Source organism: Sitophilus oryzae, unplaced genomic scaffold (assembly GCF_002938485.1).
Source record: "Sitophilus oryzae breed Bouriz unplaced genomic scaffold, Soryzae_2.0 scaffold_1307_pilon_pilon, whole genome shotgun sequence".
Lineage (NCBI taxonomy): Eukaryota > Metazoa > Arthropoda > Insecta > Coleoptera > Curculionidae > Sitophilus > Sitophilus oryzae.
The window spans coordinates 3,102,507-3,128,874 of NW_022145957.1; the positions used below are offsets into that span (position 1 = coordinate 3,102,507).

The 26,368-nt window shown below is 33.5% G+C and overlaps 1 protein-coding gene across 1 annotated transcript in view; it reads left to right on the forward strand.

Annotated features, from left to right (window-relative positions):
- The window catches only part of LOC115874949, a 229,193-nt gene that overhangs the window by 136,589 nt on the left and 66,236 nt on the right, over positions 1 to 26,368 (forward strand). Inside the window, exons 33-37 of the mRNA XM_030890257.1 lie at positions 618 to 738; positions 1,751 to 1,852; positions 4,182 to 4,348; positions 9,027 to 9,214; positions 15,509 to 15,588. Of these exons, the coding sequence (XP_030746117.1) occupies positions 618 to 738; positions 1,751 to 1,852; positions 4,182 to 4,348; positions 9,027 to 9,214; positions 15,509 to 15,588 (658 nt within the window). The remainder of the gene's footprint in view (positions 1 to 617; positions 739 to 1,750; positions 1,853 to 4,181; positions 4,349 to 9,026; positions 9,215 to 15,508; positions 15,589 to 26,368) is intronic.

The window sequence follows — 26,368 nt, forward strand, 5'->3', positions numbered from 1 at the left end:
AGATCAAAATCCAAACAATTAAAGTAAGGACATGTTCTCATATTTGACAAAATATCAAATAAATTATGGAAACTTTTTAGGCAGAAAACGGGTACGAAATCTTGTAAATGTGAGCCACATCTGTTTCTTAAAAGCTTTGAAAAATCTGTGACACTAAGGTCTTTATTGTTATAGCTTATACAGCGAAACCATATTTTGATAAAATGTTTCGAAACAAAAAGCGTTTTTTTACGAAACATATGTATCAAAAATTTGACGAAACTGTTTGGCAATGTTTCTAGCAGAAATTTTGTTTCGATTTTGTGTCTAAAAATGCTACTTGGGAAGCTACCTAAAATTAAAAATTTGAAATTTGTGACATTTCTAGAAGTATCTTAGAATTTTGATGATCTGTCTGTGAGTCAATGTCGAAATTAAAGAAATTTGACAAGCGATAATTTGACAGCTATAGTATGTCCTCATGATTAGTAAAAATTAATATTCTTACTTTATCTGCAACGAAGCTACAGGGTGGTCAAACCTGCAGCTAATGGTTTTGAGAAAAGGATGTTACAGCTGTGCTTAACTTGGCCCCTGTTAATATGCTCAAAGATTTTTTTATACATTATTTTTTGTAGGTCTAGATTTTCGTTCATTTTCACCATGTAGGCCAGGCGGATCTTCATCACCGCAAGCTGCGGAACAAGGTGACCTTTTTACTCGATTGGGAGCACCAGAAATCACAACTGATGATAATAGGTAAGTTTACAACAAAATTAAATTGAAGTATATTTTTGTGAATTACCCTATAATCAAAAGATTTTATGATAAAGACAGCACTGACTTTTTTATACCATAAGATTACATATTATATGTGTCATCATACAAGGAACCATTTGAACATTTATTTGACCGTTGTAATGGATAAAAGTTTGTAGTGGAGCCTTGTTTCGAATTTGCCCCTTAGGTGGAGCATGTTCCCAATTCATTCAATCAACGGTATAACTATATCTTTCTTATTCCTGGTATTGTATATATGCACATCTTCATGGAATTTTAACTGCGCCTTATTTTGCTTTAGTTATTTTATATTTTCAAGTATATATTGAAAGAGGAATGTCAAATTTTCAGATAAAAAAATGCCTGCACACAGCAGATACCCTTGCAGCTTTGGATCCAGGTTGCAGGACCACCAGAAACTTTACATAAGCCTGTGTCCCTCATTTACCTTCAACATTGACCGCAAGGAAAATATAATTTTATTTGTATTAGGAGCGGTTGACACAGAACCACTGTTTACTCCTCGATGGTGCTACCAACATCCTGTCTTGAGTATTCTGTCACCGAGTCGCCTGGGAAACTGCAGTGTCGCAAAAAGCGTTTTTTTGTGTTTCTAAGGGCGCGTCCTGAGGCCAAAAGTATTGGCCTAAGGACACAGCCCTGGGGGACCCTAGTGTTGATTACGCTTTCCACTGAAGAAACGCCAGAAATCTTTACAACCTGTCCTCTGTCCAAATATTTTATTCCTATTATGATATTTAATACATTGCCTGATATTCACGTAGGCAAAGTACTTATAAAGCCATTAATTTTTAATACTTTGACTACAATGTTTAGGTGATGAACATATTTCTAAGTAGTTTCATTAAATGACTTATGTATTCTACAGAACGCCTAGGAATTAGTAGAATACTTGATCTCATGATTTTAATGATCACTAAAATATATCATATATATCATTAATCATATATTATCTTCACATTGGACGAAGACCACCACAATATTTCCATCCGGGTCTAGATATTGCTACAGATGAATCACCACCTCCACCTTTATACTTCAGCGACTATGAGGTCTCTTCATTTGAAGAACGGTATGTATACTAATAGTATTTGTCATTAATATAAATATGTTTTTAAAAAAGAAGCATGAAATTATTGGGCAAACCCACAGTAAGATTAGTCATGAAACGTGGCTAAAATACGACTGATCCCTAGCTGATTCCTCCCGTATTGATGAAGCCGGAAGGCAGGAACACTAAGTGTCTACGGGTTGTCGTATTTTAGCCATGTTTCATGGCTAATCTTACTGTAGGTTTGCCCAATAATTTCATTCTTCTTTTTTATTATAGTGCTTTATTCTCGCTTAATAAAAAAATCGTATTTTAAAATTCAATCTAGAGAGCCATGGCTATGTTAAAAGCACTAATTCTTAATCAAGGAGCCTTGGAAAAATAGATTTGATCGTCTAATGTTTTTAGTGTGTTGTCCTAGCCAGTTAGAACATGCTCAAATCGTATTTTTAATCATATCTCACTTTTTTCAAATGGAACGAGGGTGGCTCATTAGCATATTTGGAAAAAGCATTTTTTTACGAATAATATGATAACACACACTTGGTATTTCGAGTCAAATTTTCGTTCCGAACCGCAAGTTATAATTTCAAATAAACCATTTGCGAAAATGTCAAAAGTTGATATATGATATGTCATTCTATTCAGAGTGTTATTTTCTATCGAATAAAGTAAAAAAATACCGAGGGTGCCATTTAAAAATTAAAAGTTGTAGTCATTTCCGGTGAAACAGGAAGTGACCAAAAGCAATTGAATACATCAATCAATCCTAATTTATGTCATATACTAACATACCAAATCTCGTTTTTTTTAACTGAAAAAATAAAAAAGTTATAGGGGTGAGCCACTTTTGAGACGCACCCGGTATACGGTCCGGCAATAGTGCGTCGGGCATTTGTAGCTTCTAGAATAAAAAAAATTCGAATCTTGTTTAAATGCAAACCTAAAGTATGTACTAAGATCTATTTCAGGAAAATATTTTAACATCTACAGGATGGCTCAAAAAGTGTAAGTGAATCGGGATGACTTTTTTTAAATGGAACACCCTGTATATTATTGCATTTTTGACTTCCGTTCAGATCATTTTACATAATCCTAAGATATGAGTAAATATATTTCGATGGTTTCAGAGATATTAATAAATAAATAAAAAATATATATTTATCAGCCTTTCTCAAAAAAATTATTACAAATACAAGAAACTGTCCTGAAATCGAAATTATATTAGCTATTTACTGTAGATAGTCTATATTTAACTTTGTTATAAATACTGTAACCTTAAATCATACAGGGTGTTCATTAATCATACAAAATTCTACGTCAAACTTTCTAAAATATAAAATAATTTTTCTTGTTTTTTTTTTTAAATGGAACATTCTGTATATTATTTTTTTATTAGATAGAGAATTAAAAATGAACATTTTTTGTATTTGGAGTATTTCAAAATTTTTAGCGGTTGCGCAGATATTCGCGGTATTATCTCATATGGCTGTTTCAACGGTAAAACACCACAGAAAAATCATTGGGTGGCTTTGGTAAAAATTTACTGTAGAAAATGCCGCGCGCAAATAAAATCGCAAATATGTGCAAAACCGTTAAAAATTTTGAAACGTTTTAAATATAAGGAATATTCATTTTTTAATTCCCAATATATTAAAAAAATAATATAGAGGGTGTTCCATTAAAAAAAAGCAAAGAAAAATTATTTTATATTTTAGAAAGTTTGCTACGTTTGCTTACTAAATAGAGTTTTTTTTAAATTAATATAAAGTTAAACGAACAGCTGTTTTTGACAAAGGTTTTATAGGAATCTGATTATCTGATCTTACGATTGTTGACGGCGAGTAAATGTCTGTTCCGACGAGTCTTAGATAAATGCAAACATTTTTAGGTGTGGTTAGGTTCGATCCCAGGAATACGTCTATAAGTTTCTTATTCGCAAAACTAGATGTTGAAAATCGTGCATTTCCTTTTAAATTTCCTGTATATTTTAGAGAACTTTTTAGAACTACTTAACCGCAAAATTTTCTTACTGTATAATTTCTTGATCTCGGATATTACTATGGTTACAGCAGTAACCAAAGGGATGCAAATACAGACAAGATCCGGTGGCTCCACAATTTTTAAAAATAAATACATTTTTTTTTAAATTTTCGAAATTAAATAACTCGGTTATTTTGGACTTTTTGAAAAAAGTTAAAAAGAAAATATGCTTCTTTTATCGAGATCTACCAGCCCTCAAAATGTTTGCACTTATGTAAGACTCACACTGTATGGCTTCCTTTCTGAACTGACGACGCGCGACGTCTGCTGATAGAAAATTAATGATACTATTATATCTAAAATTTAGGGTAAGACCACCTCGATCCAGTTGTTTGTCACCTGTAAGGGAAACGCAGTACGATGAAGAAATATATCGTAGCTTCGAAGATGTTGAATATAAAGGGAAACATGTTGATGTACGACCAATGTCACCATGGAGAAATGAATCTATTTATTACACACCTGAAACTGATAGTAAGTACCGTAATAAGAATTCATTTAATTTCGAGCAAATATTCAATTCTGTAAGTGATACGAGTAGCTTTTAACCACGTAGTATTATGACATAGCTACTAAGTTCAAGTTATAATGAGACTAAACATTTTTATAACTTATATACCGTGACTAGATGGAAGTTGTACTTACATCTAGAATTTCGTTTTATTTGGAATAGGCATCTAAATAATTCGTGAAATAAAAAAGGAAAATAATAAAACAAGTTCTTTCTCTTCTTGCAAAAATCAACACGAAATGTCATAATTGTCAAAAGTAAAATGTCATCAGCTTTTGACATTTCTAAATATCAGACCATTGCCGTCTCTAATGGAACAGTCTCTCAACAACATTTTTAGCCCTATTTTCATAATTTTTTTAGCAAGCTGTAGATAATTATATCAACTTTAATTCGTAAACTCAGCTTTTTATAAACTTTAGTGTTTGGCATATTATACAGGGTTAATCGAGAGGTTGTTTTTTTAACCTAACTTTAAAACACCCTGTGCAATAATTTCGTGTGTAAATTTCCCTAAAATATAATTTTACGGTCAGAACCATGTCTCCCGAGTATTTTGTTTTTTGGATCATGTCAATACATGCTTTGGTTAACTTTTAAGAGCGAAATGAACTTGCCACCAACAATTTGCAATTATTTCAATTATCATATCTTTTTGAAGTTATTTTTCAATATGACAAGTGGGCTTTATTGTGAACTATATACCAATATGAACTGCCCATCATATTCGAGGTTTGGGAAATACTTGGCAGGAGGGTTAGGTACCAGCGAACCGGTACCAGCTTTATTAAATGAATTTCGCTTGGTTCTTAAAGAAGAATGGGAAATCATAACGCGATATGATATATGCAGCCTCAGTGACAGTATGAACGGACGTATACAGGCAGTTAAAGCAGCCAAGGGAGGCAACACAAAGTATTAGGGTATTTTTTACAATTTTTATTCTGTTTGTATAATATCTTTTCTTTAATATCGTTAGTTCTGTTCTCGTTATTAATGTTTATTAAAACCAGGACCGTATCGTTAGTCTTTAACGTTTTTTTTATTTTAGTATAGAGTATCCAATGCAGCATAAAATGACGTTACAATAGTCACCAAAACCATCTCGTCATATTAAAAAATTACATCCATAGTAACGATAATTGAAAAAATTGCAAATTGTTCGCTATCAGTTCATTTCGCTCTTAAAAATTAACCAAAGCATGTATTGACATGATCCAAAAAACAAAATGCTCAGGAGACATGGTTCTGACTGTAAAATTATACTTTAGGAAAATTTACACATGAAATTATTGCACAGGGTGTTTTAAAGTTAGGGTAAAAAACAACCCCTCGATTAACCCTGTATAATATGCCAAATACTAAAGTTTATAAAAAACTGAGTTTACGAATTAAAGTTGATATAATTATCTACAGCTTGCTAAAAAAATCATAAAAATAGGCCTAAAGATAACAAAAATATAACACTTTAAATTTGACCAAAAATTTCTCCGTTGCGTTTTTTTTTGCATCTGAGTGTATAAGAAAATTTTTATATACTCACATTCTATTGTCCTTAGAAAATGCAAATATACTGGGGGAGGAGAGAAATTGCGTTTCTTTAAGTATTTTTTCAACCAAACAATCTTACGGGACCGGAGAGCGAATAGGGGTGCTGGGCGTGGTCAAAACAATATACTGGTTAAGGATACTCATAACACACCCATTTTACAATCCTTTAGTTAAGCTTTAAATGTAAAATTTCTTCAAAAAAACTATGAAGAACTGTTCTATTCAGAAATCATTGGCAGGTTATATTGAAGGATATGCTGACAATAGTGAAGGTTGAATTTTGACAAACATTGTGGATTGATACATGGTTGCCAAATCAGCTAGTAAATTGTCCGGAATTTCATGCATCTTTTTCTTAGAGAAAAATGATGTCAGAGGTTTTAAAATGTTTTTATTTAATTTTTTACTTGGTTGAACAAATTGGCTAAATTGCCGCTAGAGGTATAGAGAATTGCTTAGTTATAGCTCTAACAATGAAAACCCGCTGTGAGCGGTTTGGTTGGTTTGGTTTAGATTGGTTTTGTTTTGGTTGGGTTGGTCTTGTTTGGTTTGATTCTTTTGTTTTTTTTCGTATGTTAGAATGTTTTCTCTTATTTTACCAGAAATTGCATTTTTCCTCAACTCAAGTTCTTTATGTTTGTCTCAACAGCATTAGCATAGACACTTCATTTTATAGAAAATGTCTTAATTTTGAGCGCCATAAAGTGAAACGGATCCCAAATAGCACCAAAAATGTAATAAAATATTTTTTAATTTAGTGTATTTTTTTTATTTAAAATTATAATTAAAAATGGCTATTTTTTAAAATAAAAATTCAAAAAACAATAATATTAAATAAAATTCAATGGGACTGGCAACGTTGCTTTTCCTTCTGTCGCTGTTATGTCAAATCGAGTGTTAAAATTCTCATAACGTCAAATATGTGTCAAATATTAAATTAAAATATTTTGAAATTCCGTGCATAATCTGTTTGTAGTCAATTTTTTTAAATGAAAAATTCGACTTTACTATAATATGTGTATGTCATGTTTTACCCCAATATGTACGCTTTAACTCCGCCCAGCACCCCTATTTGCTCCCCAGTCCCGTAAGTTTGTTTGGTTGAAAAAATACATAATGACACAATTTCTCTCCTCCCCCGGTATATTTGCAATCTCTAAGGACAATAGAATATGAGTATATAATTTTTTTAATAAATAATATTTTCTTGCCTTTAGCTCTGTATTTTTTCTAATTTGGAAAAATCGAAAGTAGAGAAAAATAAAATAAAAAGTAAAAAGAAAATTGTTTTGCTTGTCGTAAAGGGGGGAACCAAGCTCCACTCCCACAACTGGTTTCTGAGCCTACCCTTCATCAGGTGGGCTGTCCAGGGGCTGGTTTTCACCGATACGACAAGCAAAACTTTTTCAATATCCACAAACGATGTAGTAAAGTGTACAATTTTTTTTCTATATAATCCATAAATAGCCGAAAACCGTATATGCAACTGTTACCCGAAATTCTTAATTATTTTATACAAAATTACTCTATTTGTTACCTTCAAATTTTTGTAAACAAAATGTGACATCAAATTTGACAATGACACAATAACATTTTTTCTGGTATTTTAATTGTAGCTTTCTTTGGGCCGTATTATAAATTTCAATTATTTGAAGGTAGATTTTTGCAAATAACTTTTAAATGACTATTCCAAATGAAATAAAATTCTAGACAAAAGTACATCTTTAACGCCTCTTCAAGACTCTATACAACTTTTGCATAAATTTAACTGAGGACATAATATTTGACCTTTCAAAAATTTACATGGTATTTCCTATGTGCCGTTTTTCGATGCACCATACGGTATTCTTAGTTAAAGAAGAATTGTCACTTATGGCAGAAAGTAGTTGTTATAAGTTAGCCAAATACTACTATGTATTAATATACATAAATATGTATATTAAAAATGTATCCTTTCTGTTGACGAAACTCTCTGTTGAAGTTGTAGAATGAAAGCTTTTCAAGCAATCTTATGAGAAAATAATTAAATGCCTTCGTCAGATCATAAAATTGACAAAGTGTGGCTTATAGGAGTTCTTAAAGTAAGAGTCTTATAACTTTTAACGTATTCTTTTTGCCATACATTTTTCTACAATCTTGGACAGAATTTGAAATAGCGATGTAATTCAGTTTCATCTCACTTTTTGTGAATAGGCAAAGCAATCTTCAAAACATCAGGAAATCTGTTAGTTTCAAAACATTGATTAATTAATTAGTAAGCAATACAACAATAATTATATGTCTTAGGGTGGCTGCAACGACGTCCCGTAATCCTGCTGTTAAAACATAACAGCTAGTTTTTATATAAAAAACCAATTGTTATGTTTTAACAGGAGGATTAGAAGACGTCGCTCGTCGTTTTAGCCACCCTAATACATTTAATTAGTTTTACTGAAAATCCATATACAGAGTGTTTCAAAAAACATGTGCCATCTCTCGTGGGGAGGTTCCTCAAGTAAAACTAAAATTTATTTTTTATATCAATATGGATCCGATTCTGCTTTGTTTAGTAGCTACAGGGTGTTAAAATAGGGTTACCAACCGTTACCTATTACAGAGGACAGTCCTCTTTATATAATAAACTATATAATTTTAGAAAGCACATAACAAGAATAACAGAATGTACGGATGTCCCATTAAAAAACACATAAATTTAAGTCATATTACAAAAATGGCAGCTCCCACTGAAAAATGAATTACGTCACTGAAATCTACCAGACTGAGTTTTTATCTTTACGATAAGATAACCGAGATATGAAGAGGGTCAACAAATGCAACATTTTAAATTTCGCCCTGTATATCAGGAACTAAAAATGCTAAGGCAAATCTGTGTGTAGCATCTTTAGTTTCATAAAAAAGTAGCACAGTGATGTGAAAAGTTTGTGAAAACCACATCATTCTAACTCTGTTCATAAAGGAGAAACCCAATAAGATAAAGAACATTTGACACCTTCACCTTGTACATAAATGTTTTTTAATTATTAATTTTAAATAATTCTCACTTTATTTTTATCCTCTACCTTGAAATTACTAATTTTTATTTTTTTATAGGAACACTTTCTTTGGATTCCTCAGCTCCTACACAGTTTATCCCTGGAGTAACTTCCCCCGCAACGCCTCCTTGCCAGTTTCCAGTACAACGTCCTGATAGTTTTGCAACTCCAGATTATGGCGATGGTATCTTAGATGTTACTCCACCTCCTTTTAATGTATTCGACGAATATTCTCCATGCCAAGAGGTGAGTTGTATTTTATTTTCTGAGCTTTTCCTTAAAACTAATTTAGTATCTAATTTAGATACCCCGAGTAGCATTTTTGGGAAACAAAATATCTGCTGTTTCAAAACAATGGTAGTGTTTATGTTAAGGCACACCAGTTCATTTCACAATTCTGATATTAATTCGACGCATTATTGGTACATACTGGATGGTGCATCGGCGTTGGAAACATAAGAAATCCCAAGCAAATTTTGAACTGTCCAAATATTGGATCTTATTTTTCAGCAAAATCATTCATAGTTTTTTTAATGGTCTGCGTATGCTGAATATTCATACCAAATCTGAACACCCTTCAACAAGCCGATTTTAACTAATTTAACAAAAACTGCAAGTATATTTAAATTAAATCTGAACAGATTACAACAAAACCAGACAAATGTCAACATACCTTAAGTTATCAACCTATGATTTTATCCTTAGATCTTATAAACTTCGTAGATAAGTAAATTCGCTTCATTTTTGTTGAACACACGTCAGCGACATTCGACTCTGATTATTTTTGTCTTTTGTATATATATCATGTTTACGAAATAAGTTAAAAATTTTAGCCCTGGAAATATATAAAACAGAAAATATAAAAATAAATAAAATAGAGAAAATAATATTGTTACGGATTCCGTGGGTCCACTATTTAAACTCACGATAAAATACTTAACGAATTTATTTATCTCACTCTGTACACACAACTTATACTATTTACAACACAATTTACGCAACTACTATTATTCTACGGGTATTTCGCGGTATTATCAAACTTCAGACTTCAGACTATCTTCAGACTGGTCCAAGCGCGGGCCTTATATACCCCCTGGCGATTGTTTCTGGAATTTTCTAAAGAATTCTGTAATTTTCTTTTACTTTCTGGCCAATTCGTCAGGTTCCTCAATGCACGTTGCGGTTATGTAGCAGTAATGTAGTTATGCAACCAGTAATACACCTTGACCTTGACATTGCCCCCTTCTCAAATTTGATCGTCCCGATCAAGGTTTCCTATCTGGTATCTCTTCAATCGATCGAGATGAACTACTTTCAACTTACTTCTAGGGCTGCGTTGAGTTCGGTAGACATCATCATTTATCCTCTTGATGACTTTATAAGGACCTTCCCATGCTGGAGTTAACTTTGGAGACCTTCCTTTCTTGCGCTGTGGGTTATACAACGATACCCTATCGTCCTGTTGAAATCCCGTAGAATTAGCTCTGAGGTCGTAACGAGCTTTCATCCAGTCACTGGCTAGCGCAATCTTCCTTCTAACGGCCTTATGAATTTCCAATAATCTTTCCTTCCTAACGATTCTTTCGAACGACAGTCCAGCTTTATCTTGTTCCATTTTTCCCCCGGTCTTTGTCTAGCTGCGCAAATCTTACAACGTTGACACCATTTCTTAACATCTTCACAATAATCCACCCAGTAAAAACGGTCTCTCAGCTTGCTCAAGGTCTTGTTTACTCCAAGATGTGCTCCAGTTTTACCACCGTGAATTTCTTCCAATACCTGGGTAACTTTCTTCTTTGGTACCAATAACTGAGTTCTTACTGTTCGGCCATCCGCTCTTTCCCACGTGCGCTTTAATAGTCCATTCTCAATCACCAGTGAATTCCACTGAGCCCAGAGAGCTTTGAAAACCAGCCCTCTATCCGCAGTATCCTGCCACGGTGGTCTCTCGCCGTTACCTTCCTTGACCCGTAGTATTGCTCCGATGTCTGGATCTTCCATTTGATCTTTCCTCAATTGTATCGTCGTCCATTGTTCGTCAGTTCTCAATTCAAAATGCTTTACTCTGATAGTGCTTTCGCGATGTTTCATTTTCTTGCCCAAGGTAGTTTGTCGTCGATCTGGCTCGTTGTCGATAATTTGTACCCGTCCTACACGGCACTCAGGGGTTTTCTCCATTTTCCCGAACACAGTCTTCTTAGCATCACCAGGTATCATCACAATTTCAATTTCCGCTGATCTTGCTTCCATATGTCCTGGTCTCTTCTCTTTAGATACAGAAAATTCCTCATTTCCGATTTTCAGGATGTTTTTATGGTGATCGAACGAAAAACCATGTTGACTGATCACATCCATACCCATGATAAAATCATCTTCAATGTCTGCCACTAAAATGCTATGCCGAAACTTCAAATTCCCTAACTCCAGTTCCATGAAAGCATCTCCCTCTACAACGGCCATTTCCCCCGTAACTGTACGTAAATACACTCTTCTTCTAAGAGGCATCATCTTCAATCCTTACACTGAGTTAGTCCGCACAAACGATACCATAGCGCCTGTATCCACAGTCATTCGAATTCTTCTACCATTGACCTTCCCGTTGATCACCAAACTGTCAGCGGTTTTTCCTAGACTCCTAATGGAAAACATCCTAGGGGCTCTGTTTTCTTCAGCCAATACTCGCTCATTACTATTTATTTCCTGGTGCCTATGTTCTCTGAAGGGTAAACGGAATCGCATTTCAACGCGGCAATCCCGTTTGATGTGGCCATTCCTGCCACATCTATAGCAACTTATGTCCTGGGATCTTCCGATATGCCGATGTTCTCTTAATGATGAACGGAATGGCATTTGGATGCGACAATCCCCTTGGATATGGCCATTCCTGCCACATCTATAGCACCTAATATCCTGGGATCTTCTCTTGTTCTCTGTCTGGGTGTTGTTGCTACTCTTGTTCACTAGTAACTCACATAATTTACTAAACATCTCCTCCAAACGTATGTGAGAACTTCCGGGCTGTTCCTCGACCGTTACCGATCTTATCTTCGGTCTAGGAATGGCGCTAAAAGCAGCTTCAATTTCCAGCGCCCTGACCAGTGCTTCGCTGATGGTAGAAAATCGGGATATTTGCAGCGCCCTCTGTAATTCGTTGTCCTTCAGCCCGCTGATAAAGCACTGAGCAGCGAGTTCCCTAAACCCTTCCGGTGCTTCTGGATATGCTAGGTGTACCAGCCGACGTAAGTCTGCTTCAAATTCCTGCAGACTCTCTCCGGAACGCTGCAGGCGTGTCTTGATCTGGGCCTGGTAAAGTTGGCGTCGATGTTGGTCGCCATATCTTCTGTCCAGTGCAGCGACCAAAGTTTGGTATTCCTGCTGTTGGGCTGCAGGAATAGTTTGCATCAGTTCCAGGGCAGGGCCACGCAGCGCGATGACAAGTGCTGCTGCTTTCTCTTGGTCAGTCCATCCATTGGCAGCAGCCGCTGCTTCAAACTGGCGGTGGTACATCGTCCAGGTGCTTTGTCCATCGTAGGTCGGGGCCTTGAGGTTCGCAGTTCCATGAACGCCAGGTGTCCTTACTTGTACCTTGGTCTTCTGTAGGTCCATCTCCAATCTTTCTATCTTCTGCTGAAGGCGTTCCTCAAGATCTTCTACGGCTTCTTGGAAGTGGTTCTGCTGTTCCTGGCAACGTACTTCCAACATTGCTTGTTGCTGTTCCCCCAAGCTTTTCTGAAGTCGAATTTCTTGATTTTCTAAAGTTTTCTTAAGACGGTCCTGATCTTCTTGTCTTTCTTTCTGGCGGCGCGTTTCTATATCTTCTAAAATTTCCCTCCATTCATTTTTTTGACGAATTTCTAAATTGCCTAACATTTTCTCAAGCCGGTCCTGTATTTCTTCTTTGTCTTGTTGTCGTTGAATTTTCAAATCTTGGAAAAATTTTTCAAGCTGATCCTGTTCTTCCTGTTTATCTTGTTGTTGTTGGAATTTCAAATCTACGAAAATTTTTTCAAGCCGGTCCTGTTCTTGTTTTTCTTGTCGTCGTTGTAATTTTTCCTCTTCTTTTTCTCTCTCTAATTTCTCCATAAAATCGCCCAATAATTTGCTTACTTCTTCCATTTTCTTCGCTTGCTGTCTCGTACCAACCATAAAAATTCGCAAATTCGGTGTAAAATCTTCAAAATCCACTTAAATCGCACTTCCGACACCAATTGTTACGGATTCCGTGGGTCCACTATTTAAACTCACGATAAAATACTTAACGAATTTATTTATCTCACTCTGTACACACAACTTATACTATTTACAACACAATTTATGCAACTACTATTATTCTAACGGTATTTCGCGGTATTATCAAACTTCAGACTTCAGACTTCAGACTCTCTTCAGACTGGTCCAACTGTCAAAGTGCGGGCCTTATATACCCCCTGGCGATTGTTTCTGGAATTTTCTAAAGAATTCTGTAATTTTCTTTTACTTTCTGGCGAATTCGCCAGGTTTCTCAATGCACGTTGCGGTTATGTAGCAGTAATGCAGTTATGCAACCAGTAATACACCTTGACCTTGACAATATTGTTATTCGGGAAATTAATTACTTATTGGATAATATTTACTAGTATAATTATTACAGTAGTATAAGTATGTTCTTAAAGGTTTAGTATATAAAGTTTATAATTATTTAAACTTTTAAGAACATACTTTTGTGTTGTTTTGAGGTTTTCATGCTTTTATGTTATGGAGCTCTTTTAAGGGGATAAGACTGTTTTCTTACTGCGGACAGTATCACATATTATAACACATTTATTGGTCATAATGTCTATTTATCCAATAAATACACCACAAAAACAAACATCAAAAATAACACAAATCTAAGGGGCCGTTGTTAGTATCAATGTTAGTTATCTTTATTTCTGTAATAATTATAATGACTTGGCAATTGCACGATATGATATCCTATACCAGTGTTTTTCAATCTGTCGATCGCGACCCCTAGGGCCGCCTGAAAGAAAAAGTCGAGGTTCTTACACAACAAATTTTTATCAAATTGTGGTGCTATTTTTGAAACGTTAATAATCAAATCGTTTTCTAATTGGAGTGTATTTCTCTTAAATTAAAATCCATCTACGCCCATTGTCTGCTTCAGAGTGCAAGTCTGGAAATTATGCCAATAGTTTCTCTTGCAAATTATGTCAGCTATGTATCATGCAAGGAATGTGAGTTGATACTGCAAAACTTTGGTCTGTTGCATTATTTTCAATAATCTTTCTGAATACATGGAAAAGATTCGAACATTTTGTTTTGCAGAGAGGTTGACCAGAAACGAAGTTTTGCGTTACTTTATCTTTCGCTGTTAAAATATTTTCTTCTCTTCTTTGAAGGTTCTTGTTCAAATTGTTAAGGTGGCTAAATATCTGTCAAAATTGCTAATTTCAAGAGCCAAATAGGGTCAGAAAAACGAGAAGCATATTCAGATTTTGAATCTTGTAACAACAATATAGCTCTCAGTTCCAGAACTCTTTCAATACCTTTCCTAATCTCCTTGAGCACGTCATTTAAATCAGAAGGTACTACCTTAGCAGCTAGAGCCTGTCGATGAAGAAAACAGTGTGTCCAGGATATGTTTGGCATTATCGATTTTAATTTGCAATAAGTCCGTTCTTTTTACCAGTCATAGTTTTAGCGCCATAGCTACAAATAGCGATACATTTCTTCCAATATCGTAGTCGCAAGTACTTCCTAAAAACATATCCTATAAACACTGGCCAGTAGTGTTTGCAGGAAGTGCTTTGGAAAATAAAATTTCTTCCATGATACTGGTATCTGCTTCAAAGCGCACAAATACTACAAACTGTGCAGTCACATATGTGTAGATTCGTCAAACTGCAAAGCAAAATATTCGCTTTTCTTTTATTATTCTTGAATATCCTTGGCCATATCGTTTATTCTGCGTGAAATAGTATTATCAGAAAGTGGTTAAGTTGCAGTTAACTGAGTGAGAGATGAGACTTGAAACAAAAGAACATTGCGGGTGGCGCGCGCGGGGCGCTTACTGTCGCCGCAATGACAATGCGGTGTCAGCGGTGTGGCAACATCGCCGTCGCAGTTTGGCCCGCGTTGAACTGATAAATGTTCCAAAATAGGAAAAAATAATTACCTAATGTATCTAAAAAAAATATTCTTAAGTGCACTGTTTTACTTAGCTATCGAAATAGTAGATTATTCTTTTATAGTTATGGTGCCGTGCAATTGCCAAGTCATTATAATTATTACAGAAATAAAAATTACTAATATCGATACTAACAATTTATAACAAAATTGTTGAATAGGTGCTTAAAGAGAGACTAAATAAAATAAACTGACTTGGTTTTACATGAGATCTCACAACTTTTTATAGTGGAAGAATTGTGTTGCGATACTTGGCATTTTCTTATATTTCTATGTTTTTGATGGGATCTTTATATAAATTTTAATGTGAAATAAAGATTGTTTATTATTTCTATTATTATTACTGCTGCTAAATACGTTCAAAAAATATTTTAGGGAGCTGGAGCAAGACAAAGGTCGCCCGTTTTATCTCCACTTTCGACGCCCGAGGGAGTCGCAGGTCCATCTAACCGAAGGTAAGAAATATCTCATTAGAAAATGTTAGTATTAATAATTTACGTTAGTATTTAATTTTTTCGTATTGTATTAGAGTTGGGCAAAGATTGAACTAGTTGTTCATTTGAACGAATATTAAAAATGAATCGTGTGATTCGATTCACTGCTTAGAATACGGTTCGTTCAACTGAATCATAGTCAGCACGGATCCATAAGAGTCGTGAGTATTGATTTATTGCTTACAATACGGTTGGTTCAATTGAATCGTGGCCAGCATGGATCCGTAAGATTTAAAATAATCGTGAGAATTGAATCGAATCAAAATGCGATCGTTCGTTTCTACGGCGCGGCGGCGCCGGCGGTGGCGGTGATATAGGTCTATGACTCTATAGTTAGGCACCAGTATTTAGACTTGAACAAATACCCTAAACATATATCATGGGCATGAAATTCAAACGATAAGAATGTTATTTACAAGAAAAAAAAATATTTATATTGTTGTACGGGAGTATCTGTAATGTATTTAATTTTTACGTCAAAATTTTTGTTAAAATAATATTACCGACTAATGGTTTATTAAATGTCGGACGGAAAAAAAAACGGCGTCAGCGATTGTTATAAAATGAAAATCGCTGTCATTTTATGTGTAAAAATATATGTGCAACGTCATCGATGTTCATTTCCAAGCCAACTGGATGCCATTTTTTTCGATCATGCGATATTATGTACTATTTATTATATGATTATTAAGTCGAAATTAAAATATCGCTCGAAAAATATTAAACTGGTATTAAGAATAATAAATAGTACCGTATGATCGAGAAAAAACGGCGTCAACGATGGCTATGAAATGAAGATCGCTGTCATTTTATATGTAAATTTATATGGGAAATGTCATCGATCGTCATTTCCCAGCCAACTGGACGCCATTTTTTTTCGATCATACGGTATATATGAATTGAATTGATAATTTAATATTATTTGTAAAATAATCAATCCAATTACGCTAGTGTCATAAAGTGTTAAAAAACAAATGAATCGTAATGCCCATCACTATATTTTATGGTATGTTGGGACTCACAAACAGGGTCCGGCCATAGATTTAGGAAGAACAGATATCACATTATGCATTTTAACCCGATCAAACATTCGGAGGTTGACTACGTACTGTAAAAATCAACTGAGATAGAGAAGGCGACATTGCCACATATCAAATTTGCGCCTATCTACTTAGTTTGATTTGCAGAAAAGGTGACTTTAAAACCTTCACCGGATATCAATAAATTTCAATTTCTTAATTAAATTAATAGTTTATTTTTAAAGAAGCATGCGTAATAATATGTTATTAACCAGAGGATATATGCGTTACAATTAAAAGACATGTTTACTGTTTAATGTGCTGAAACGTCTAGAACTATTGGCAACGTCTGCCCATGGCAACGTCTGCCCATGGCAACGTCTGCCGTCCCACATGCGTCCCACCACCCCTCGCGACGGCCCTCTGCCCATGGTCAGCGTACTAAGTTTAGCTTACGGTGTGTTTGAAGTCAGAATCAACTCCGAAGTGAACTTTTCAGTGTTTTTCAGTAGTTTTTGTTTTTGTTTAATGTACTTTTGAATCTGCGAATTTTCAATATGGTACGACAGTGTCAAATGTGTGGACAAATAAGCCTCAAATTACCGGAATTTGTCTTTTCACAGGTAGGTATTGTTTCCGCCGCGCCGTATCGTACATAGGCGTCCCATAAGGGAGCCTCTCACAATTAAATAATTTCTAATTATATTTGTTGAATTTGATCTATTAAAACAAGAACGTAGTAGCCGGTAATTGGAATTATAATTCGTCTCAATTACTACCTAACTGTTGTAGATCATAACAAATTTGAATATAAACGTTACATTTGAAACTTTATTATAAGCCAGAAAGTGACATTTTTTCCTTAAAATTGCGTCCTATTTTGGTCATTATATACGATATTCTAAAGGAATTTTGCTCAATAAATAAACAAAGGTGTTTACCCGACCTTTTTACATTTTATTGCTTTATTATATCTGCCCTTCGGCCTTGTTTAGACATTTTACCACCGTACAAATACATCTTCCTAGAGTTATTTGTACGGTGTGTTTAACTTTTTTAGAATGAGACGAACTGTAAAAATTTTAGGTTACTAGTTTTATACATACCTATATAAAGAGCGACCCAGGCCTCCAAAAAAGCTTTTACCTATTAGGTTTTGGTTTGTGATTTTTATTTCAATTTTTTACATAAGATGGGGCCATTGTAACGCACATTTTCAAAATATTTTTGTCAACATACAGGATGATTCAAAACCGCGCAATGCATAGGGGCCATTGTAACGCACATTTTCAAAATATTTTTTGTCAACATACAGATGATTCAAACCGCAATACATATGCTTAATACAGTTCATGAAGATTAGGACATTTAACTAAAATTTGATTATCTGATGAAGCTTACCTTTAAAAAGTAATGGATTTGTAAATAAACGTAATAGGTATTCATTATTATGCGACAGAAATCCCATACTGTAGCACACATATTTTATACTTTTAATGATAAATGCCTTCTATTGCGAGACTAAAAGGCAATTGCCTCGTATCAGAGCCATCATAATACAAGAAGAAGACCGAAAGTCAAATCTTGTCTTATATTTTCAAAAAAAAACACAATTTTCTCATTAAATATTGATTTTAGGTATAGGAAGTTATTAATAATACACGATTACAACTATTACACAGTACTTCACAGGAAGCTATCGATTGCGAACTAACTAAATCGTTACTAATTAGGTACTAATTTTGAAAAGTTCTTTTTAAGATAAAAAAAAGGTAAAACTAAAACCTAAACTATCATTTGAGATTAAACGGGAGGTTCTAAATAATGTTGCCTATTCTAAACAAGAAAAATTTATTTATAAGTTAAGTTTTATAACATTCCTAATTAAATTTGGGCGAAAAGAATATTTCTGTTTTCTGTAGGTAATTTTCTCAGGGAAAATACGTAAATAAAAATGATTTTTTAAGTCAAAAAAAGTCAAAAGGACTGCCCTTTTCAAAAAAGGACAAGTGGCAACCCTAGGTATTTCTGGAATGAATATTTAATGGCAAATCTACAACTTTGGTTTGAAAATATGTACTGGCCACCTATGTTTACAAAAATGTCTAATATGTGCCTAAATGCCTCCATATTCTGAAAAAAAAAATTGAAAGAAAAGTCACCAACCACAAACCTAATATAGAACTGTTTCGGAAGCCTGAGTCACCCTGTAAATATTCAAAAATAACTGAAAGTTTATATAGAAGTAACTGAAAGTTTAAATTGAAAATCGACGTTGGAGTGATTTTCGAAAACTACTAACGTTTCAACATAAGTATATGTAGGATATTAATTGTATTATTATATTAGACCTTATAACAAAACTCATCTGACGAAAAAGTGTTAATGTAGTATATTAATATGGAGTAAAAATTTTACTAATTACTTTACTTTTACTTTACTAATTAAATTCGTTCCAAAAAACGATACGCCACTGGCCATTAGAACAATCCCAAATGCACCTAGTTGCCGGGGTCGGAAATTTTAGACTTCTCTGTCTCTTCTGTCATTGTTTGACACATTGGAATGTTTGATACACTACCAACGAATTTATGAATGAGATGTTCGGTCTATCTTTATAATGTCTTTGGGTCCGGCAATAGTGCGTCGGGAATCTGTAGCTCCTAAAATAAATATCTGAGAAATTTTAAAGGAAATTTTTAGGAAGTGTAAACCTAAAATATGTTACTAGGATGTATTTCAGGGAAGTAATTTAACTTTTACCTACCTAGTGGATCGGGAAGATTTTTTTTAAATAAAGCACCCTGTATAATATTGCATTTTTGGCTTCCTTTCTGATCACTTTAAATAATCCTAAAATATTATTAAATGTTTTGACAGTTTGAGAGACATTAATAAATAAATTTAAAAAAAATCCAGCTTTTTTTAGAGAAATTAATAAAAATACAAGAAATGTCCGGGAATCAAAACTATACTAGGTATTTTAGTTGGTCTGTACTTATTGTCCTATAAATATCGTATTCTTAAACCATACAGTGTGTTCAAAATTATATGACAACTTTTCTAAAATATAAAATAGATTTTGTTCGTTATTTTAAATGGAACATTCTGTATATTATTCCAAGATTATTCCTTTGTTAGATGGAGACTTAAAAAATAAAAAATTTTTTGTATTTAAAATTTTTAACAGTTTTGCGGATTCGTAATATTATTCTATATTGTACAGGGTGCTACAAATTCGAGGCACGAGTATTGCCATCTCGGAAACCGTAATAGATAAGAAGATGGTTAAATTGGGGCAAAGTTGCTCCTTGTGATGTTCACCAAGATGCTATGAAAAAAGCTTTAAAAATTTCAAGGATTGCTGAGTTTTTTGGAAAAACGGATTTTTTTGAAAATCAATTTTATTTTTTCCTGTCGTTAGTTTTTAGAAAATCAAAAAACTAATTGCACACTCTCATAGCCACTTCATCAGAGCTATCTGACAGTATTGTAGCGATTTTTAAACCACTACCACTGCGGCAGCTTTTCATCGGAGAGCAGTCGTGGATAAGGTATTTCACTAGAGAGAAAATTAATCAGTAATAATTAACAAAAGATATATAGATATTGGGCGCCAGGCATGTACAGAGAAAGAAAACACAGTTGTATAATACTTAAAACTAATGACTATATTTATTCATTATGAATTTTGATGGTAAATAGCATTGTACAATTTTAATAATTATTATAGTGGTTATTTGTTGAGTAAAACTATGTATGTAAATAATATTAAATATGTTCTATGAAAAGACTATGAAAAAATACAATGCGTGTAACGTTATAGAAAATATAAGAAAAGTAGCATTACTTTATTTAAATTGTTAAATTTTATGCGGTGTTAAATCTGATGTGTTGCAACCTGTAGATTCTAGAATCTATGTCTCGTTATTCATCTGTTAATATAGCGCAATAATAATATCTATAGAAAGTAATACTATTACAAGGCATAATATAATGAAACCTAAAATCTAAATCACATTGCAACTACTGCATCGACATAAATGTTCTTAATAATCTAACCACTTATAGTCTGTACGATATTATTTAAAATGTACGTTACTGTTTAAGACGTTTTAGATGTTAAATGTAAAACTAGAACTTAAATATACACTTAGCTGTTCTTTTATGTAATCTTGCTTCAAACAGTAGCAGCGTGAGGTGGTCTAGCATCTCTGTACTGTCTGTCGGCGATCCTGTTGGTCAAAACAACAAAAGGGGCCAGATTGAGGACACCATGAATCCTTACAGCCGTAGCTACTGACTAGGCTTAGAAATGGGAGTGAAGCAGCATGGGACTCAAGCTACATCCACGCTGTGGCACTTAGATGTAAGAAAAAATCGTTCTTACTGGGGACACTCGTCCACAGGACATCTGTATATAAGATAATGTCTGTACATAAGACACTACCCGTACCTTGGACACAGTCCGTACCTTGGACACAGTCCGTACCTTGGACACAGTCCGTACTTGGACACAGTCCATACCTTGGACCCTAAAAATATGAAACTCTTGTTTAAAACCAAACAAGGTCTAATAAACAAAATAAACCTACCTCGAAATACTTCCGAGGGCTCAATAAATAATAAACAACATATCCTTTCTTCCATGTGACATTCTGGAGGACAAAAGAAAAGGGACGCCAACGTGCCAGCAAAACACAAATACAAGTTGGGACATCCGTAACTCTACCCCTAAAAATATTCAATAATAATATCGAATCTATAAAAGGTAATAACTCATCTTTACCTGTAGCCTCGAAATAGCAGCTGATTCAAATTATACAGCAAGATTTAAATAATCACCATTTCTAAAAGCTGGGATACAACAGAGCGTCAAAACAAAGTGATGTTAAGCACGGAGAGTTGACAGAAGCGATGTTGACAGCGCGCGCCTCCACAGAATAGTAACAGGGTTGTGTCGAACGATAACAGAGAACGTAAAAATTACGCGTCAAATAAACTATCCGGCCTGAACGAGAGGGAATCCGGTGATGATAGGCCAGACATCATATATTATATATAAAAAAGACATGTAACGAACTAAAAACGTTACAGTATTTTTAGATTTTCAAATTAGCTGATAATTTGTGAGATACGGAGGCCAACTTAATTTTTTTAAATACGGATCTGCATTTTTTATTTCAGGTTTTGAAAGAACTCGGTCAGAAATTATTTAGAAAAAATCGAAATAAAAATGAAACTTCTACATCCTGTAAGTTATATTGTGTGTGTGTGTGTATAAGTGCTGAATAGACAATAACAGACTAGCATTTTTCCAAGTATAGATTCTATTATTACACTCTGTCGCACGAGCTCTTCAAGCTAGTTAGTTTTTAAAACAGATGTAATTTTTTTTGTTTTTATATAATTAAATAAAACTTCAATGTAACTCATTTCAAAAATAAAAGTAGTTTTAAAGAAAAGGTGACTTTGACATTCAATAAGTTAATTGGCGCAGTCGGTAGGATTCCCAAATCGTATCTCATCGTGTCGTTCGAGTTCGTATCAACGATTTATTGGGAATCAGTGGTGAATCGAACTTTTCGGACAGTTGTTGGAGAGGCCATTCAAAAATCGAACAACCCATTCGATCGTGAACTGGTGACGTGCCCCAAAGAACAGTTCATCGGAGTGTGAAGCAACCATCTCTCACCCTCGCAAGGCAGATTACAGTTGGCGAAGACAAAATTGCAGACCTGACAAATCTACCTTATAGAAGAATGCTCAAAGTCATTTTCACCGTAATGTAAGTGCAATTTGTTTTACGATTGAAATTTTATCACACATTTTTTGAAACGTTATCTATAAAACCTTTAAGAGACTCTAATATATATATATATATATATATATATATATATATATATATATATATATATATATATATATATATATATATATCTTTATATACCGTAGACAAAAAAAATAAACATGCAAAGTACTAGCAGTAATAAGTCACAAGACGATTTTAAACCAGAGTACTTAAATTGCGGGACACCAAATGATTTAAATAGATATCTTGCAACATGTCAAAGCCTTATTGATCATTTTTACATTCCGAGTGATCCAACTAACTTTCGAAATATTTATTTACTAAACTGTTTAATTGGAAAATTAACTGTAACTGGTAATGCCAAAATTGTTATTAATATTCATAACGTTACTACCTGGGACGATTTAAAAGAAACACTTTATAGACATTTTGCAGATCAAAGAGACGAAACATGTTTGAACCGAGATCTGGTAATGCTTAGACAAATGCCAAACGAAACTCCAAATCAATTTTACGATAAAATCTTACATTTGCATAATTTACTGTGCTCTTACGTCGACATTCATGAAACTATGTGTACATCAAAATCTCTTAAACGCAAACTATATAACGATTTAGCTCTTAAAACCTTTTTATCAGGACTGAGAGAACCCTTAGGCAACACAGTTCGTTGCATGGCGCCTAAAGACCTCCCAACAGCGTTACAATTCGTTACGCAATTTCGAACATAATACAAGATATTTCCAAAATTTCTCTAAACCAGTACCTAAAATTGAACCACCTCAACATTTTAATCATAACAGTCACAATTTGTCTCAATTTAGACCTTTTAATAATTTTAACAATCATGCTCCTAATAATTCACTTATGCCAAGGCGCACTTTTCCATCACAACATATTAATATTCGCCCTAATTTTAATAATGTTCCAAATCGTTTTCCGACTAACTCACAAGTTTTTCGAAGACCTAATTCAAATATAAATGTTTTTAAACCTAACCCTAATAGTCAACAAACCCTACCAAAACCTACCCCAATGAGTATCTCCACAAAACAGACCAGTAATATTAAACCAGGTTTTCCTAATAGGACTTATTTACCCGATATCTTATTATCCACCTTGAAAATTCGTTTTCGAAGAACAATACAATGCGGAAACTGATCCAAATCAGTATACAGAGGAAACGTATCAACAAAATTTAAATTTTGAATCTCAATATTACAATAACTATGAAAATCAATACGAGGTGTGCCATGAAAATTATTCTGAATATCCACAGCAATATGAACAATATAGTCAGCCTGACGACAATTTTCAGAGCGCCCCGGTAACGAGCATGGAAAACGTAAATTTTTGCGAAACTCAAGAGTCACAACAACGCATAAAGCCAGAAATTATATCTCTTAATACAAACAATTCTGGTGAATTATCGTATATAGTTTTCCCTGAATACAATTTAAAATTTATGATCGACTCAGGATCAAGTAAATCTTTTATCGATCTACATTTAGCATTTAAATTCTATAATAAATATATTAATAACGATCCATTTATAGTTACAAGTATTTTCCAACAATCAGCTCATACACACAGTGCTTTTATTCCTTCTTCAAACATTTTTAATATGCCGAAAAACAAATATTTAAAATTTTATCTTTTTAAATTTCGTAATAAATTTGATGGTTTTCTTGGATTAGATAAACTTAAAAAAATACAAGTTAATATTAATTATAAAGACGGATTTCTTGTAACGCCTTATGCAAAGATCAAGTTACAGTTTCACAGAACAACGCCTGAACTTAACGCGATAACAATATCTCCGAGAGGTGAACAAGTTGTTGAAGTAAAAACAAATGTTCAGAACGGTGACATCATGATTCCATACAGAAGAATGCACAATCGCAAAATTATATTCTTACTCGCAACAGCAAAAGATGAATGTGCATCAACTACCGTGTTAAATAAAAATTTTGAATCTGTAACATTAGATTTCCCCGAACCGATAGAAGTACAAAAAATTAATAACAATGACATTGAAAATATAGAACTAAATAATTTCGACGATTCCAATATTAAATTTGACTCACCAATGATTAGAACGGATCATCTCAATCGAGAAGAAAAATCTAAATACGAACGTTTCCCCGTTAACATAAAAATTAATACAACACCGATACATCAAAGAATGAAATACGCAATTTTGGCTTACAATAATTCAGATCGCTCTGTTACTAAGCTCATACCTGTTGACATCATTAGTGGTCATATCTCTTCAAATGATCCATTTAACTTGGACAATGATCAGCTATTATTAAATAATTATGTTTCGGAACATAAAGAAAAAGCTAAACTTCTTTATTCAAAAATTAACGAGGATCTAATAGCAAATAAAATAAAAATAATCGGTAAAATTAATGAATCGCGTAATGACCCTGAAATATTAAAACCAAATCAATTTTTTTTATTAAAAAGCACGGACGTCAAAATTTAGTCAATACGCTCTCTAACCCTACCAAAATTGTAAGAAAAATAGTATCTAATAATAGTAAGTCAAGAAAAGGTACATAATATGTGTAATAATAAACGCCCACTTAAATACAGATATAGCTTTGAGTAGTAAAATTCTTAACCTAGGCTAATGTGACCATTATAAAAATAGTTGTATTATATTTCAAAGTAATCACTTATGCATACGAGGTTCAGCAGAAAATTAATGTGAGGAAAGTCAACGATAATGTCGGACTGCTACCAATTAAACTAGGGAATGCAAAAGTTAAACAGTATAGTTTTACTCTTATATATTACCACATTTTAATGACTTACACCCAGTAATACAAGAAGCAAATAAACTTTATATAAATACAATTTCTATTGTCGAGTTAGTAAACAAACATAGACAGTATAAGAAAGATTCTGTGCATTATGTAAAAGCATTACAATTCTTGCAAAAGAGAGCTGAAAACAAAATATCAGAAATTATTCCACATTCAAACAGAACAAAAAAGGGCTAGTGAATGTTGTAGGCTCAGTTTTTAAAGCAGTAACTGGAAATGTAGACGCTTCAGATGGCGAACGTTATGAAAAACTAATTCAAAATTTACAGAAAAACCAAAACAGTTTAGAGGAAAATATTCGAAAGCACAATTATCTATCTATAGGTGTAATTGATAAATTTAATTTAACTATACAACAAATAAATCAAAATGAAAAGATTTTGCAAGGCAAAATAGATCAAATTGCTTTGATAATAAACACAACAACTTATTCTCAGAATTCTCACTTTATGAAAGATACATTAAATCAATTAATCATTATGTATGAAACCATCGATTCTATTTTACAAGATATCGAAAATTCATTAATTATTTCCAAATTAAAAATAATGCATCCAAGTATAATAAAAACAGATGATCTCTTTATTGAGTTAAAAAACATACAGGCTCAAGTAGGTGAAAATCTTATGCCTTTACCTGTTAAGATCGATAATATATTGTATTATGAAAATATTATTGAATTAGAATGTTTTATTTTAAATAATAAAATAACATATTTACTTCATTTTCCTATAACATTTCAGATGAGTTTCACTTATTTTCATTTATTTTCTATACCTATATATTATAAGGGTCTCTTCAAGGCAATTTTACCTGTCAATAAATACTTGATAAAAGGTCAATTGCACTATGCATTCGAAAATGAACTTTGCAAAGAAGCCATGGATAGCTATTACATCTACGACACCCCTCTTAACGAAGTCAGCTACAACAGTCCATGTTCAGTTCAATTATTGCAATCAAAAACAAACAATAACTGTAAACAAGTCGAACTAAAAATAACACAGCCTATTGTCAATCAATTAGACAATACAAACCAATGGCTCGTTGTACTCCCTTATGAAGTTCAAGTACAC